The sequence below is a fragment of the Biomphalaria glabrata genome, chromosome 6 (assembly GCF_947242115.1).
Source record: "Biomphalaria glabrata chromosome 6, xgBioGlab47.1, whole genome shotgun sequence".
NCBI classification, from domain to species: Eukaryota; Metazoa; Mollusca; class Gastropoda; family Planorbidae; genus Biomphalaria; species Biomphalaria glabrata.
Genome location: NC_074716.1, coordinates 5,619,894 through 5,637,818, shown reverse-complemented (window position 1 = coordinate 5,637,818; position 17,925 = coordinate 5,619,894). Strand labels below are relative to the sequence as shown.

Here is a 17,925-nt window from a genome sequence, read left to right as displayed (position 1 = left end):
TAGATAAAATAAATGAGAAATGGATGAGCTCCCATCCAAATCACAAGAAAGATGACGCTTACTATAAGCTATCCCGACTAGACCAACGTCTAATCTTTCGACTCAGGACCGGACACAACAGAATGTGACAACACATGTTCTGGAAGCTCAAAATTGGAACCATTGAAATCTGCCCATGTGGAGTATCACCAGAAAATGCCGACCACGTCCTCCAAAACTGCTCTCTCTACCAAGAGGCCCGTATAAGACATTGGCCCCAAATCACCCCAATAGAAAGAAAACTATATGGAGAGCTCCCTGATTTGGAAACCACTGCGCAGTTCATCTCATGTATTGGTCTAGTCATATGAACACTATAAACATAACAATGAGAACGATGAAGAAGAAGATTCTTATAAATATATCTATTTTAGATCTAGATCTACTAGTAATACTACTAGTTAGTACTAGATCTACAATAATCTTAGATCTATATTTGCTTTTATTTCAAAGTTCATTGCTCATTCTGCCTGTGTTCATGTTTTATAAAAAAAAAATCTGGAATAAAAACATACAAAATATCATGTTACAACTAAAAAGTTACATTAGACAATGACAAATATAAAATACAAGCCAGATATGACCACTGGGCCTTAATTAAGTATCACTTGCTTAGTGCATAGGATATATATATATCTCAAACATAATGAGACTTTCCTTGTGTCAGAAAGCAATGGATGTAACACTTTTTAATTTACCCACAAATAGGAAAGTAGGCTGTGAAAACGGATTTATTTACATTTTTATCCCAAGACATTTAAAAAAAAAATTGTAAGGTTCTACAGTTGTGGAAGGGACATTAACAGATATAAATATACACACATGATATATATTATATACATACTACACTATATATATATATACATTCAACAGTCTCTGTACTGATGAAAGGTATGTTCATGCTAAGTTTCATCAAGATTGGTTAAACAGTTTTGATTTCCATAACAGTTATAACATACATACACCTTACATTCTACTTTATATATAAGATTATGTCACATATATATGTTTGTTGTTTGTTTTGTAAAATGTTTTACATGTTGTGACAAGTCAAAAACTCGCTGTCAGAGTCACTCTAAATTATCACAGCATTAATTATTATTTTTCCTTATTTATTTATTTTATTTTAATTATTTCCCCATCCTACCCCTGAATTCTCCACCCTCACCACCTTTTCCGCTCCAGGCTAGACTTAGTTGACCACATTGGAGATAGCTAAAGCGCGTCCTTTCATTCATCTGCCCTTGATCGGGGAAAGGTAAACACACAATCTCTTTTATCTTGCCCGCCGGATGTCTGAAGGACGGTCGCGGTTGACACCACCTTGGAGAAAATTAGGCCAGTCCTTTCATTTATCTGCCCTTGACCGGGGCAAAGATAGACACGTTCTCTTTAGTCTTATCCGCGGATGTCCGCCGCGATTGACCCCCCCCCCCTTGGGTGGAATGCAGGTCACTCTTCCCCCCACGTCTCTCTTTGATCTAAGAGATTACACGGGTCAATACACCGCGTGGTACTCCAAGGTGTGACGCTTGTCGGACTTCACCCACGTGTAAGCTAATTCTTAGCCTAAGACGTTTCCTGTGTCCGCCCACATTTCCCAGGCATATATAAGTAAATTAAATCAAGTCAGACCCTCTCTTCCTCATTCAAGCTGAGCTATCGAGTCCGGACTATATCACTTATTCTCCCTCCTAGAGGAATACCTGGTGGTAAGCTGAACTTAATCACAAGTTCCATCTTAATTACTCTGTGTATATTTCCATTGGATTTTATCATGTGTATTTTGCCTAGTTCATTTATATTTAATTAGTGCATTGTGTATTTCTCACTGGCGTAAGTAGAAAACATGAACATGTCCTATGTATTTATTTATGTATTGCGTTAATCTATTAATGCTACGTTGCTCAATTGATAGTTGATGCAACCATGTATATATTTGTACATCTTAGTCTACTTCCTTTATCTCGGTTGACCGCCTTGATAATTTTACTAGCGCACTGATACTGCGTTTAGAGAAGATATATGAATTCTCTCCCCTTTACTCATTTTACTCTAAGGAGAATTGCGCCGCTTGAAGGGACATTCAAGCACGCTCCATTGTTCTCGACCCACGGTCACATGTAAACAAATCGTCTGGGTCGCTGACCACCGCCCAACTCACCCCCCCCCCCCTTTTTTCTTTCACTATCCACCTGTGTTGTTTATTTGAGATTATTATTTCCCCTTCTATGTACATTCTTATATTATTATTTCCACTTTTATGTACATTTCTATATTGCCACTATCTGCCATCTATTTTCCAAATCCCATTTGTCATCATCTTCCTTTGTGCTCTAAAGCAATTTTACCAATCTGACGAATGCACCTCAGTCGAGGGCATCGATAAGATGCATAAGAGACATGTCCTAACTTGTCTGTATTTATCCGCAGCCTCCCTCAGGTGTCTGCCTATTGCCTATTTGTTTGATATCAAGAATCACCTACTATCTTTGTGCTTAGTGCTATTCAGCACTGCACTAGCTCACTGACCTGCTTATTTATTTATTGGATCAACGATCTATTTACCTGCATCTGTGCTTAGTGCTATTCAGCACTGCACTTGCCTACTGAGATCTACTCAACTCTACCACTTGGCGCTATCGGCATTGCCCGCCTATTCGACAGCCCACCTGTCAAGCTATTAGGTGCGACGTCCCTATGGATTCAGATCTGTGTGAGACGTCATAGCTACGCCAACCCTCTGCAACTCACTGGACATATCCTGTCAACTACGCTGCCCAGGCAGATCCGCTCTGCCCGCAGTACATTTGTGCCCACGGTAGCCGGCCACCCGCCCTACTGTGCCCACTACAGATACTAGAACTTGGGACTGAGACTCCACAAGAACTATATCGCCGGCGTCCCTCTATCCGCTAGAGCGCCACCTCCAGCTGCAGAACCTCAAGCCAGGACACAGCCAGCTGCGACATCAACAGGACAACCAGCTAAGTCAGAGGACAAAGTGACATACTCTCTTATTAGGTGCAAGAGTGATGATTGAACATAGAATATACTAGAGATAGATGCAAACCCTCCCCCTTTTTATTATTATATGTATATTTATGTAAATAAATGTCCTTTATTTTAACTTTTGTATCTATCTTTCATTGCTTTGTCTCGTTGCGTGTCTGCTCCCGATTCATATGCTGATAAGTGGGGGTGTGATTGCTTTCAAAAATAATCATCCCCTAGACATAAAACGTGCCAAACACACGTCACATTTCCCCACCTGTCACACATGTTTCGGATGTTCCTTCAGAGTTGAAAATAATTACTTCCTAGTCCAAACCTCCCGCAGGATGACAGGGGATTGGAGCGGGCAGGGTTTGAACCCTGGACCATCGATAAATCTGAATGACAGTTGAGCGCGCAAACCGCACGACCAGGCAACCATCCTATATATTCTACTTATTAGCTTCAATTAAAGCCATAAAAATCTTTAAAAAATAATATTTTGTGATAATTATTTTTTACAGGAAAGCTGAAATATCGTCATTTTAAAATCCAGCTCAAGAGTTACAAATCAACAAACACCATGTTCAAAAGTGGACCAAATTATACCAAACTAAAAACTAACTTAAGATTGATAATTAATAGACTTAAGTTGTTAGAAAAGAAAAAGACTGAGATGGCCTTGAAATCCAGAAAGGAAATAGCAGACTATATTTCGGCTGGAAAGGAAGATCGGGCTCGAATACGGGTGGAACACATCATTCGTGAAGATTATTTGGTGGAGGCTATGGAACTGTTAGAAATGTATTGTGATCTGTTACTGGCAAGATTTGGTCTCATACAGACACAGAAGTAAGTCTATTATTACTTTGTCTAAGACATCACATAAATTTTTTTTTTAAATTTAATGAATTACAGATATTTCCTTTCTTACTTTTAAGAGAGCCTATTATTTAAAATATTGACTTTGAAAATTTTGTCCTTCAGAATATATATATATATAAATAAATATATATATAAATGTTGTCAAAAGGGGAACTTTGTCCAAACATATTAAAAGCTTTCAAAAATAATATCAGTGCATTAAATATGATCATTCTTTTTCATAGAGGTATTAACAGCACCTTTTTTTTTTTTATTTAGGCATAGATCTTGTTATAGACGTAGTTTAAATTAGGGTCTTTGTTGTCTTGGAAAAAAAGCCTTTGGCTCCAATTTGTGTTTAATCTAAGTATAAAATTGCATGTGAAAGAGAGTTTAGGGGAAAATTGTCGATGGGATCTAGATGGTTACATAGCTGTGTGACCCTGGTTAGTGATATGATTCCAGATAACTCTACTGCCTTTATAGGTTCCTTTTTTTTTTGGAAACTTGTCCGTCAAGTAACTTGTTAGCCTGGCACTTGGTTGCTACTACATGATATGGCTGTTTCAGAGTTCTGTTGTTGGGGTCAGAGCTTAATTTATTATTAATCATATTTTTATTCAGCTTCTTGTCTCATTAACTATTGTTACCTAGTGCTGCAATTATATTTTAATATCATGTTATTATTCATCATTTAGTTTTCTTTCTTATAAATTAATGGTCATCTGTCCTATATATCGCAAGGTCTATAAAAAAAGGGAACTAAACTTACCTTACTTTACTATAAAATTTATGATGCCTCCCGACAATAAAAAATATTCATTATATTTAGCTTTTTACGACATTTTATGTAACTTTCTTTTTAGAGAGCTTGACCCAGGCTTGGAAGAAGCTATAGCAAGTATCATTTGGGCAACTCCTAGACTGCAGGCTGATGTTCAGGAGTTAAAGGCTGTGAGTGAAGAGTTTGCTAGAAAATATTCTCCTGACTTTGCTCAGGCCTGCCGAGGGAACTCACTGAGCAATGTCAATGAAAAGGTAAGAGCTTTCTATCTAAGTTTGTTGTGTTGTTTGGGCATTGGTAAGAAAAGGCTGTTTCTTTTTATTCCTTTTATATAGCCTATCTTTCGTGCTTGTAGCATGCTCAGTGCCCTTGGCCAATATCTTTTGTAGACGTAATGGGAAGGGGTATCTGGGAGGTTTCCATGCTGCCTTTACGTTCTCAGCAAACACAGTTGGGATTCGAACTTGAGCCCCCTTGATGGTAGCCAAGTGTTTTATGTCCCTGAGCCACACATTCTGGGGTACCTCATTTATGCTGTCCTCCTTTCTTAATGGGCATTTGTTTGCAAAACTATCATATTCTGCTGAAGGTTGGTGTGGACAGACTGTCTTGAAATTTGAATTAGATACTATGACAAATTAGTTATATTAGTTCCATAATTCTAATAAATATTTAATTTTTTAAAAGTGCTGTTAAAAGGCATAATATAGGCACAAGACAATATGTTAATATAACATTAGAATCTCACTAATCTAAAAAAAATAGTTTTGAACAGATAGGTTTAATGTTCTTCTTGAATGTAGGGAAGCATATTGTTTGTCTGAGATCATTGGGCAGCGAGCTCTCAAACTTTGGTCCATGCACTGAAAAATCCTGCAAACCATAAGTTTAAAAAAAACTTTTAAAAATAACTATATCATTGACCCATATTTTCTTTCTAGGTCATGCACAAACTTTCTGTGCAAGCTCCGCCAAAGTCACTCGTGGAACGCTACATGGTTGAAATCGCCAAGACGTACAATGTTCCGTTTGAGCCAGATCCATCCATCATGCATCAGGACGAGATCCTCCTTGCTGAAAATTTGCTTATCGACCTCGGCACAGATGATAAAAAGAACACTGGTGGTTCTGGTGGACCTAAAGGTGGCATGGGAGTCCCACAACCCTTGAATTATCCTATGTCTCCTTCTGGACCCATGGTACAAATAACTATGACTTGACAACTTTTATATGATTGTGTTGCCATTAAATTGTTTTTAATAATTATGCCCTTAAAAAGGGGATCTTAAATATTTAAAATCCTTTTAGAGTAGATGCTTTTTAAAACTGTCTAATGCTTGTCGATCAGAAACATTTTTTTTTTAAATTTAAAATATAACTCTATCAGAATCCATGTGTTAATTAATTACTTATACAGTTTGTCTTCAGACTAATATAAGTTTTCAATTAGTTTAGTTTGATATATATATAAATCAAAGAAAAAAAAGTTACTTCTTTGAAGTAAATACCTAAACTTAGAATATGTAAAATGTAGGAAGGATAAAGGATTTATTCAAACTAAAGCCATTTTGTGCTGTAAACACTGTAAAAAAATTGTAACCTTTCAAAGTATCATTTCTTTCTGTTTGTGACCAATACAAAAATTTATTTAAGAATCTAATACTAAAACTTATACTTGTTTTTTTTCCCAGCATTTTCCACCAGCACCCATAGGTGGAGGAGGTGCACCACCCCCTCTCCCAAGTCAGGCACCACATGGTGGTTTCAGTGCCTACACACCTAACCAGCCCCCAGCATACAACTCAGGGGCTCACTCTGCACCTCCTGGGCCCCCTAATTTTGATCAGCTTTACAGCAACACCACAAAGCCGCCTTATCCCACAGCGCCATCTGTCTCTGTGCCACCAGCTCGACCACATCAAAGTAAGGCATTGTCTTTCACATTAACTATACACTGCTTATCATGATATACATTAACTATACATTGCTTATCATGATATACATTGCTTATCATGATATACATTGCTTATCATGATATACATTAACTATATATCACCTATCTTGAGGTACATTAACTACAATCTGCTTATTTATTATGAGGTACATTAACTATTACATATACGTCACTTAATAATAGGTACAGTAACTATGCATTGTTTATCATGATGCACATTAACTATACATAACTTATCATGAAATTTTATATATATTGATGAATTGATTCTTTTAATGTTGTTACTATTTTATCTAAAATTCATAATTAACATATCAAAGAGGGGGACAACTCTCCCCCCCCCCCCCCCAAAAAAAAAACCAAAAAAAAACAAGTAACAAATGAGTGCTATATTTTTAAAGTTACTTATTTAGGACACCGGCTCTAGTGCAAAGAATGAACAAAGCAACAACTCTCAAATTTATTAGCAAAAAGAAAAATTTTCAAACATATCTGATTGTTCTCAGAAATATTCAGAAGTAGAATGAACGTTTAAAAATAGTAGGCTTTTGAATTAATATAATAACAAAATGAGAATAATTTCATTGCCAACTACTAAAATTATCTCAGTATGCTTTGTAATATGCTTTATAAATATCTTTGGATAGTTCTTCTATTAAATAATAATGTTATCAGTGCTTGGTGATAAAGCCCTAGTTTATATCCATAAAGACATTGGAAGGTACTTAAAGTCAGTAAGGCATAGATATTGTTACATGAACCTTTTATTCTTTCTCTTGCTGACAGCTTGTGATAACACCATTTTCAATTTAGCTTTCTGTCCTCCTACACATTTAACATCTCTCTTTCCTTTTAACATTTGTGATGATGATCCATTGGAAAAAAGTTGATTTTCTAGTTATAAATGAAACCATGTGGTAATGGACATCACCTGTCGAGCTTCAATTTTGTTTCCATTTGGAAAATGTGGAATATTTTAAATTCTATTTGCATGTGTTCAGTTTTTGTTAATTATAACGTTTGTGCCCAAAAATTAATTCAGACCATGTTTGCATGCAGATATTTAAGAAGGAACCATCGCCAGGTATTTTTTTCTTTCTATCTCTGAATCCGCCAAATCCTTACTTCTTGTGAAATTGCTTTACTTTTTGCCTAATTGCTTTTATTACTGTATTTTTCATACCATTATAAGAGAGAGTTCACTATAAAAAAAATAATTACTAGACTAATTCCCTATTTCTGTGACTCTGTGGGCCATCATCACATTTCTTTTTGAAAGATTTCCACAATTTAAAAAAACAACAACTAATTATTTATTATTAGTTGCAATTATTTTTACAGCAAATCCATTTTCAACAAAACCTTTTTTTAACCCTCAATGATTTCCTTGTCTTTATAAAAAACTTTTACCCATTCTTAATTTCAGTTCATTAAAATGGCATTTTTAAATCATTTTCAGTTATTTCTACAGACTGTAGCTGTTTTTTTTTCTTTTTGAAGAGAGTAGTAATAAAATGTATATTATATTCAATAGCAAGCAGTTACAGCAAGCATTCATTGAAATTTTAGTCATTTATCTTCTAGTGTTTATGTCCAGTTTCAAAATTAGGTATAATTTAATAATTGAATGAAGCAATACCCAGATTTTATTACCTTTTGTTATTTGGCTAAAGATATCTCTGTAGACTTGTATAAATTACTGTTTACAAAGCTTTTATCAACTCACTCTGTCTGTTTGGCAAAAAGTTTGTACACCTTATTTCTCCCACACCCAATCTTGGATTAAGCTGAAATTTGCACAAGATACCCACTTCTTCCCTCCCCCTTTCTCAAGGTTCAAAGCACATTAAAGAAAAACAATTGGTAAAAATATTTCTTATCGCACAGATTTATTATGTCTGTCATAGGTATAATTACTTGACTGATCCAAACTAATCTATACAATTACACATTAGCTTTGTTTTTTTTATATTATTTTTTTTTTATGTTTTTCTTTGTTTTCTTTTATTAATCTATTAGGTAAGGAAGATGTGTTCCCAGAGTTACCAACAGTTCCTAGTAATACGCTCCCAGATCTTGGCAACTCTGTGGGGGGAAACTCTGGGGAAGATGTTGACTTTGATGACCTCACTCGAAGGTTTGAACAGTTAAAGAAAAAGAAATAAGATTTTGTATTCCTATCACATATTGGCTGTATAGTATAAATCCTACCATTGCTTTCATGTCTCTGTTTTTTTTTTACAATCATGCAATGCAATGTCCATTGGTTCATTCAGTTGATGACTACGTAAAGGCATTTAATCAAATGTTTATTACTAAATTCTTTTTAGTGCTTGTGCATAAACTAAAGCATCATGTATGCACTTAACACAGTGGAACAAAAAATTAATAGTTTAAGAACAAATCTTGAAATGATGTTGAGATTTGGTGTAAGTTTAATGTTGAGCCATCTAATTAGGGTTATATATTTATTTTACATTGTTCCATATCTGCGTTTCTTTTGTCATTCATACAATTAATGAGCATTATTATATAACCGATATAAAGATAGTTATGGCCATTGCTGCTAGCAGTTTACGTAGAATGCTATTATTGAATTTTTTTTAAATTCTAAGATGTCTCATTGACAAAGCTGATTCTTCTTACATAAGATTTCTCTTGGGCTTGAAAGTAATAGTTTTTTTTGTTGTTCAGAAGTACATATATCTTGACTTTCATTTTTCATATCACATTTTGTCATTCCTTAACAATCCATCATCTTAGGTCCAGTTATGAAAATATTGTACAAATTTAGGCATACAATCAGATGAAGTCTAGGTATGTTACACAATTTAACTCACATATTTTTGACATTTGCATTTACCTTAAATAATAATAATAATAATTAAAAAGAAAAATCTCTTAAAAATAAATTGACTGGGAATATGGTGCATGACACAGTTTTGTCAAATTGATCCTAATCAGGTCCAGAATTAGCCTTGATAAGGCCCTAAGCTTTTTGATATAATAATTTAATAAACATAAGGCAATTTTTTTTTGCTTTCTTCAAATGATTGAAAATATCACAAGCGGGGGCTCAAAGCAATAGCTTCTGTTGCTTATAGGAAAATCCAGCACTGATCCTAATATAATCTATGTGACTACTGTTCTTGTAATTAAGTGCTAAACAGCTAAAATGGACTATAATTAGTAGTTTAATTGAAGTAGATTTTATTGGTGTCACTCTATTTATCTGATGTATATAAACTTATGGAATAGACTTTCATACTCTAATTCTACTTTTGAGGCTTTGCTAGTCAATGAATGTCACATTATTTTACATGAAGTCCATCTAGGTATTTGACTTTTTTGTGGTAATAAAGCGAACATGCAGAATATTTTTAGTAAATCTGCAATGAGTTAAAAGTCACACCTTCATTATGAAGGTGATAGGTTTCGACATGTATTTCACATAAAATAGGTACCCCCCAACATTCTCTCTCTGATGTATTTGTCATTGTTTCATGTAAATACACTGTGTGTAAATTAGTATCATTCTTTATAAATTATAAATAAAAACAATAAAGAAACATTGAATCAAAATTTTATTTTGTGTTAGACATTTGTTTTTCAGTAATTAAATTTCCCATTTCCACTGGAATACAAGGCACATATAATAATGATATATAATTTATTACAATAAAAATACATGTCAAACAACTTGTAACAGCATTAAATAATTTTTTTTTTACAAAAATAGATATTTGAATCTCAAAAATATTACTGAACACAATGCCCTGACATTATACACCAACCTTAAAAAAATATAATATATAAAGCACAATGTAAGGAGTGAGTATGAATACATATATATGTCCTGAATAGAAATCAAAACTGTTTGACCAATCGATAAAATTTGACATGATGTTCATTAGATCACCGTGGAGACTGTAGCGAATGTTAAATGTCTCTCCCACAAAAAGGCCTTGAAAATTAAAAAAAATACCCAAAGAAAGAAACTTTTCAACTAATCGGGTAAGCCCATTTTCAAAGTACTTTATAATAGATGTAAGGAAACATGGCGCTAGATCAATGATACACAAACTAAGGCCCGCGGGTAATATCCCGCTAATATATTTATATAAATGCGATGTAATACATATTTAAAATTGTATACCAAATAGTCATTCCAAAAATACAACCATTTGACTTAAAGCAAACTTTTTTTTCTTGAAAATTCTGTGTTCCTCTGCTTCAGATTCATGTGTCAATTTAATTAATGTTTATTTACTTCTTATCAATCAATCCACTTCATTCCTGTACATATGAGCAAATAGTTTTATATCTAATCTAGTCCTGCATGTTAATCAGTAACATAGACTCTGTAAAGTCATTGGTTTTCCTGGCTGATGTAAAACATTCCAAGTTCTATCCTTCAGTTGTGTATTTAGGATTCAATTTTAGCAATAGCATCTTCCAATAGAGATAGATCACCTATAATAACATTTTTAAGAAAATATGTTAAAAGTCTTTACTTTAATGTAATTAAGAAAATATTTATAAAGGAGATGTATTAAAATTACAAGTACATGTTGGAAACTATTTTTTTTCATGTAAAATTTTCATTCATATCATGCCGCTTTCATAAAAGCTAGATGTTTTTAAAATACACTTATAATTTATTTAACCTGAGTTTATAAAATATTATAAATGAAAATCTCTAGTCAATCAACACTGTGACAAAAAAATTAAAATGAAAAAAAAGACCCATCATATATCATTTATTTATAGACTTCATGGCCAAAGAAATACCAAAAAGGTGAAACTACAGATGGAAAGAGACATTCATTATATGTAACATTTGTGCTTTGAACCGAGCTATAGACCATCTGCAAGTATTTGCCATGACTACTAGTGAAAAAGACATTCACAATGATTGTAAGAAGTTTATTGGGGACTAACATAGCCAAAACATGACTGTACCTTTGATGTCTTTAGTCAGGTTGATAATTTGCTGTTTACTGTTGATGACTTCCACACTCTGGGTGTAGGGATTGTAGCGGACACTGAATGGTCTTGGGATGGTTGCAGCAAATTGTCTATAGAGAAACAAGAGTAACATGTTTAATTTGAAAGACAAGAGTTAGAGAAAGAAATGTAAGCTAAAAATAAATGGAGGACCTATTGTTTTAACTACAAAGGTAAAAGATGATGACCTATTGTCCAAATAAATAGGTGAAGAAAGATGATCTATTCTTCTAACTACAAAGGTGAAAGAAGATGACCTATTGTTCTATCTACAAAGGTGGAAAAAGATGACCTATTGTCCTAACTACAAAGGTGAAAGAAGATGACCTATTGTCCTAACTACAAAGGTGAAAGAAGATGACCTATTGTCCTAACTACAAAGGTGAAAGAAGATGACCTATTGTCCTAACTACAAAGGTGAAGCTAAATGCTGAAACAATGAGTGATGCATACATATTACTTGTGGCAGCACTAGGGAATACATTTTTTATGAGAGAAATGGGGGAATTAAATGAAACGAAAATAAGGGACTGCTCCAACCAGGGCATAAACTAGTAAACCGTGGAAACAGCAACCTTGCCAAGCATTAGGCAATGGCTAAGCCTCAGGTACTTCCATTTGTTCTAACTAGCATAGATAAGAAAAAAAATGTAAACATCAAATCTGTGTCTAGATCTGTTAGTGATATGGCCTGTTATGGCAGACCGAAAATAAGACTGTCATTCTTAGCTTAAATCAACCAAAGTGAGACTGGAAGTTTTATTAGGTTGAGAATTTTTAACTCTGCTACCTTCAACTTGTTTGAGATCTCAGTTCAAGAATTTCTCACCATTTTCCCTACACCTTCAAACACACATGTTTCTGTTAATCTAAACCTATGTTCTTTGCTTCTAATACTTCACCTTATCAAACAAACTAGATGAAACTTCTTGTCCATAATCTGAACATTCATAGCTATCAGTTTTATATGTTATCTTCTTGTCTTATATATTACAGACGTTACTTAAAAAAAGAAGATAATTATGTCCTACGCAATTCAGGTATTTATAATAGAATACGCTCTGTTTTAATTGGATTTAACAATTGTGACATTTATCATATTTCTAATCAGTTCAAATTATTATATAGTATTAAGATAGAAACAATTGCACACATATTAAGCCAAGTAAAACTGATTTTATAGAAGATGGAGCATGATTGAATGCTAGACAATAGATTAGAGTTAAAAGTTAGTTGATATCTCAAACTACTATTTTGTGTGTTGTAAAAAAAATAAAATAAAGACCATATATCTCGTTCTTGCCCTTTCATAAAAGAAATAACTTTCTAATCTTAAACAAAAAAACAAATATTCCTACATCCGGAGTCAACTAGCTACAAGAGCAAGGATATCATCAAAGACTTACTTTAGTTTCACTTTGGCAGAATCAAAACTGTCAGCCACAAAGTAAACAGGTTGGAATGAAGTGATTGGGTACTCTTGTTCACAAGTCTTCAGTGGATCAAATGGAAGGACCTGAGGCTTATCACTCAGACAGTACTGAAAGTAGTGTAGTATAATACAATAAAACTATTTCTTGTACGTAGGCAACACAATTTACAAAACCCAAAATAAGAAATCTCTCCCTCTTTATATATATATATTTAGCTATCTATATAAAATGTCTGCATTCTTAATTAAAGACAAGTAAATCATACTCGAAAACTAATGTAAATTTGGTATTGCTTTAATTATGGAGATTAGTAGCACATTTTCAATCACTGAATTATATTTTCTACATCTGTTGGCTATTTCAATGTGTCTCCTGTCTTAGTTATCAACTAGATCAGAGAGTACACAAAATTATAACTGCATTAAATACCTCTAATTCTCCAAATGATGACAGGAGTCCAGCTCCATAAGCTTTCAACTGTCCTTCTTGTCTGCACAGACCAAACTCAACAGTGAACCAGTACAGCTGTGAAAAAACATCGCATAAAATCAACATCCACTGATCACAGAGAATTACACACAACATTGAGCATTACTTAAGTTCATTGTAATTGTGGGTCTTATATAACATGGACACTGTTACATAAATAACGCAAGTCACATGATCATTTTCACTCAAAATAAAATATCAAATAAAAGTAAAGATACCCATTTCAGACCCTGCAATCTATGCAGATGGGGGGAGATGGTGTAAAGCTTATCTGTTTCAATTGTCAACAGTTTAATATTGTGTCATGAGGCCAGCACAACAACCAACTGCCAACTTTCCCCAATGTAAGTAAAGTACCAATTAGGGATTCAGGAGCATCCTAAAAATTCTGATGTTAAAAATTCCAGTCGACACCAGGATTTGAACTCAAGACCACATGGTTCAAAGGCCTAGCTCGTTACCACATCACTTCCCAATAATACAATAAAAAGCCTATAATTTAAATATTAAAAAATCAAACCCTAGATTTGACTTACTGGCTGTAGGCAGTCACCATTTTAAAAAATGATCAACAATGGGGAACCCAGTCAACACAACAGCTTTAGAAGTTCAAACAGTTCAACTGACACCAGAATAAGATCAATGCTATGGAAATGAAAACAAATGTAATTCTCAACTTACTGTGGCAAGTTTCTTGATGTAATCATCAGGTGCACCAAGACTAGCTAGACCGATTTCCTGAGAGAACTGAGCAAAGGATGGGTCAGCAAACAGTGGTACGTGGCCTAGTACTTCATGGCAAATATCTCTGGAAAAATGCAATAGAAAAATATGTTAAGTTGAAAACTGGTATCAAAGTGTTTTATACATTGAGAATATGTTAAACAGATAAAGATGAACCTAATTATTTTGACCTTATTTACATTGTTTCCAGCTGATCTTTGTAAATAAGAATAACATAAAAACAAATTTTGTTTTAAGGACCAATAATATTAATTTTATGGTGTAGAATATTTCAGTTTTTGTTAAATACCATAAACACACAAATAAATGTTATATTTTCTAACTTTTACAGTTGAACTATAAAATGTTACTGTTAATCTTCTAAATAATAACATACGTCAAAATAGAAGAGTTCTTAAGTTTGTTTATCTTAACTAGCTCCTAGATCCAGATTGTGTAATTATTGATGAATGAAATAGATTGGTGGACATGCATATATATATATATATATATATACTTTAAATCAGAATAGTAAAATTTCAGTATAAGAAGAAAGATGTGAACTTCTATTCAGTTTCTCTCTTTTTTTCAAAGAAATTGACTACAACAAGCAGCAGCATCTAGCACATCCAAGTTTCCTAATCCAAGACTTTCCTAATAATATTTATTGCTATACAGTAATGTACTGTGTACAACAGTTTGACCTGGACCTTGTAACGTATAGCCTTAGGACTATCCTCATACTGTGGTAAGCTAGAAAAACTTGTAACCTTTTTTTTTTTTTGAGGAAGGTTTCCATGCTGCCTATATTTAGATCAAAGGTGGGATTTGAACTGGGCCATCTCATGAATAGCTATGCATTTTCTGCCACTCAGCACCGTCCCCAGACACATTTACTGGAGAAGAAAAATCTGTTACTTACGGTTCTGGAGTGTACATTGGTTTAGAGCCATGACGTATGTACTGTGTAGAGTGGAATACCCTGAAGGCCAAGCCAGCCAAAAAGTCACGAGATGAGAGAAGTCCAGCCACAGGTCTGAGAGAAAACCCAGTGCAATCTGTAATGAAGTAAATGTCAAATCAGCATTTTCTGAAGGTGAATAAAGGCATGCTTGTTCAAAGGTTTGTAAAGCAAAGGTGAATAAAGGCATCCTTGTTGAAAGGTTTGTAAAGCTTTTATTTTTTATGCAAGAAGTCTACAAGATAAAGCACAATAAAGACTGTCAAACTGATGCATCACTTAAAATACCTCCAAAGATTTTGATTTGATACTAGGATGAAAGAAAAAGGGAGTAATAAAAACAAGGGCCAAAAGTTTCACAATAATCAATAGATGAACTCGATTTATCTTTGAAATGGTTATTGAGAGTCATACTTTATAATTTGACTTTAAAATAGACCAGTAATTCATTCTTTGATTTTAGAAATAATAATTTTAAAAATTGTTAACTATAATAACAGCTAATAATAACTGTCATATTATCACAATACAATAATAACACTGATGTTTAAATGTTACACTCCATTTTTATTAACGTGAACAAGAGAAGAACAAACAACCATGAGAGTCTAATACACACTAATGACACACTTAAGAGAAAACCGTGAAAACGTGAACATACTGAACAATAGAACAAGGGAGACTACAAGAAAGCAAACAAACACACACACACCACATACATTAACATAAATACACATATAAATGTAACAGTTATTGAGATTCATACTTTATTATTTCTCTTTGAAACAGACCAGTAATTCATTCTTTGATTTTAGAAATAATAATTTTAAAAAATTGTTTACTACAATAACTGCAGTTCAATGACTTTACCTTTGAGAAAATCAGAAATATCTTGCAACTGTGGAATGTTGTCTTCTCGAAAGCCACAGTTGTCAATCAACAGAGGAAACACATGATTGAACTCTCTGCACGCATGAGTTGGGTAAAGTTTAATGAGTTCTCGGAAAATTGTTGACCTAAAGAAAAAGAATAATAAAAATTTTATTTTTCAGTGCAAATTTTTTCTATGATTTGGCAGAAAAATGTTGCAATATTCAATTAACAAAAGAAATTTCAAAGAAACAAATATTTAAGTACAATTTACAGACATTTTAAAATTGGATAAAATATCTTCAGCAATCATTTTATGATTTAATTACCAAGGGAAAAACAATTAGTTTGGTAATTGATGACTTATCTTAGTTATGGACAGAAACAGGATAATCTTGAGCTTATAATACTTTTATTTACAAAATCTTTTTGCCTTTAATAAGTTTTAATTTTTTTTTTAATTACTAAAATTCCAAAGAAGTTTTGATCTTACTAATAATATTTTAGATTTTTCTTTGTAAGAGGAAGTTTAATAAATTGCATAACAAGATTCATCTCATCTGTCTCTTGATTTTCAATAAAAGGGAGCTTTGACTAAATCCCTCCACTTTTCCATATCAGCAGCTGTTCTTAGCAGGACATCAAGAGGGAGACCAGTTCATTCTTTTAGGTTATCCAGCCTGCTTTTCTTTGGACGAGCATTTCTTCCTGCTTCCTCCACTGTACCTTGAAGAATGACTTTTGATAGCGACTTATGACCAAACCAGCTCAGCTTTTGTCTTTTTACAGAATTGAGGATTTCTTCATTTTTTGCCAGCCATGAGTGTTGACTTGTAAAAGAAAAAACTCATTTTTCTTCTTTTCCTGCTATCTGACACCCAGCATTTTTCAGTAGCATTTACTTTCAAAGGCTTGGATTCTTCTTTCAGCCTCAGCGTTCAGTGTCCAACTTTCACCACCATATAGGAGTGCAGAGATGACTAGTGATGAATATAGTTTTAATTTTACTTAAAAGGTTATGTTACTCCTCCAGATTTTCCACAATTTACTTATGGCAGCAGATGCCAAGCTCAAACAGGTTTGTATCTCTTAATTGATCATCTATCTCTTGTTATGTTTGACCCAACAGTATACAACATCTCTCACTATCTCAACCATAAACTAGTATTTTGCTTTTTTTTTTGCACTGATTTCCATGCCATTTACTCTAGCTGCAGCATCCTGTTTTAAAGTAAAATCTTGTACCTGGTCTGCATTTGCTCCAATGAGGTGTATATTACCTGCAAACCTGAGATTGGAAATAGGCTACTCATTTATGGTCAAGCTAGAAGTAAATGCTTCTAGAGTTTCCATCACAATATGCTCCAGAAACAAGTTAAAAAGAGCTGCTAAAACTTTCTCCAAAATTATTGTTACTAAGTACTGAGCTATTCACATTTTCATATAAGGCTTTGATAACATCAATAATGTTTTTATCTATGCTGAACTCCCTAATCACTTGCCACATGCCATCATGACGAAATGGGTCAAAGGCTTTTTTGAAGTCTATAAAACTGTGTACCAGTTTTTTTTTGGCATTAAAGGCATTTTTGAGTTAACATTCTGATGTTAAATATTTGTTTAATAGTGCTTCTACCTGCTCTGAAGCCTGCCTGTTAGCCCAAAAGGAACTCCTCAGCTTTTCTCTTGAGGCTGTTGAGAATTATTGTTAGCATTATCTTGTTTGGGTGACTGATCACACTTATCATTCTTTAGTTTTGGCATTGTCTCAAGTTTCCTTTCTTGGGCAGTGCAATAATAAATGATC

General features: G+C 33.6%; 2 protein-coding genes across 4 annotated transcripts in view; one reads left to right on the top strand and one right to left on the bottom strand.

Annotated features, from left to right (window-relative positions):
- The first annotated feature begins 3,557 nt into the window (after nucleotides 1-3,557).
- Nucleotides 3,558-9,236, top strand: LOC106051278 (IST1 homolog). Its single transcript, XM_056033554.1, has 5 exons — nucleotides 3,558-3,885; nucleotides 4,764-4,935; nucleotides 5,623-5,880; nucleotides 6,373-6,604; nucleotides 8,655-9,236. The coding sequence occupies exons 1-5, from the start codon at nucleotides 3,617-3,619 to the stop codon at nucleotides 8,798-8,800; spliced, it is 1,077 nt and encodes a 358-aa protein (XP_055889529.1). The 5' UTR covers nucleotides 3,558-3,616; the 3' UTR covers nucleotides 8,801-9,236.
- A 966-nt stretch (nucleotides 9,237-10,202) lies between these two features.
- LOC106051282 (protein henna-like) overlaps nucleotides 10,203-17,925 on the bottom strand; it is a 29,412-nt gene continuing 21,689 nt past the window's right edge. For all 3 annotated transcript variants that reach the window (XM_056032771.1, XM_056032772.1, XM_056032770.1), the window contains exons 8-14: nucleotides 16,119-16,264; nucleotides 15,210-15,345; nucleotides 14,246-14,372; nucleotides 13,505-13,600; nucleotides 13,049-13,182; nucleotides 11,598-11,713; nucleotides 10,203-11,108 (exon numbers count right to left, since the gene is read on the bottom strand). In XM_056032771.1, the coding sequence (XP_055888746.1) occupies nucleotides 11,062-11,108; nucleotides 11,598-11,713; nucleotides 13,049-13,182; nucleotides 13,505-13,600; nucleotides 14,246-14,372; nucleotides 15,210-15,345; nucleotides 16,119-16,264 (802 nt within the window). In that variant the 3' untranslated portion in view covers nucleotides 10,203-11,061. The remainder of the gene's footprint in view (nucleotides 11,109-11,597; nucleotides 11,714-13,048; nucleotides 13,183-13,504; nucleotides 13,601-14,245; nucleotides 14,373-15,209; nucleotides 15,346-16,118; nucleotides 16,265-17,925) is intronic.

Excerpts from the sequence above, each read along its gene's own strand:
- LOC106051278 (XM_056033554.1), top strand. The coding sequence starts at position 3,617 with ATGTTCAAAAGTGGACCAAATTATACCAAACTAAAAACTAACTTAAGA. Across the intron at positions 3,886-4,763 it reads GGTCTCATACAGACACAGAA|AGAGCTTGACCCAGGCTTGG; the intron begins GTAAGTCTATTA and ends CTTTCTTTTTAG. Across the intron at positions 6,605-8,654 it reads ACCAGCTCGACCACATCAAA|GTAAGGAAGATGTGTTCCCA; the intron begins GTAAGGCATTGT and ends TTAATCTATTAG.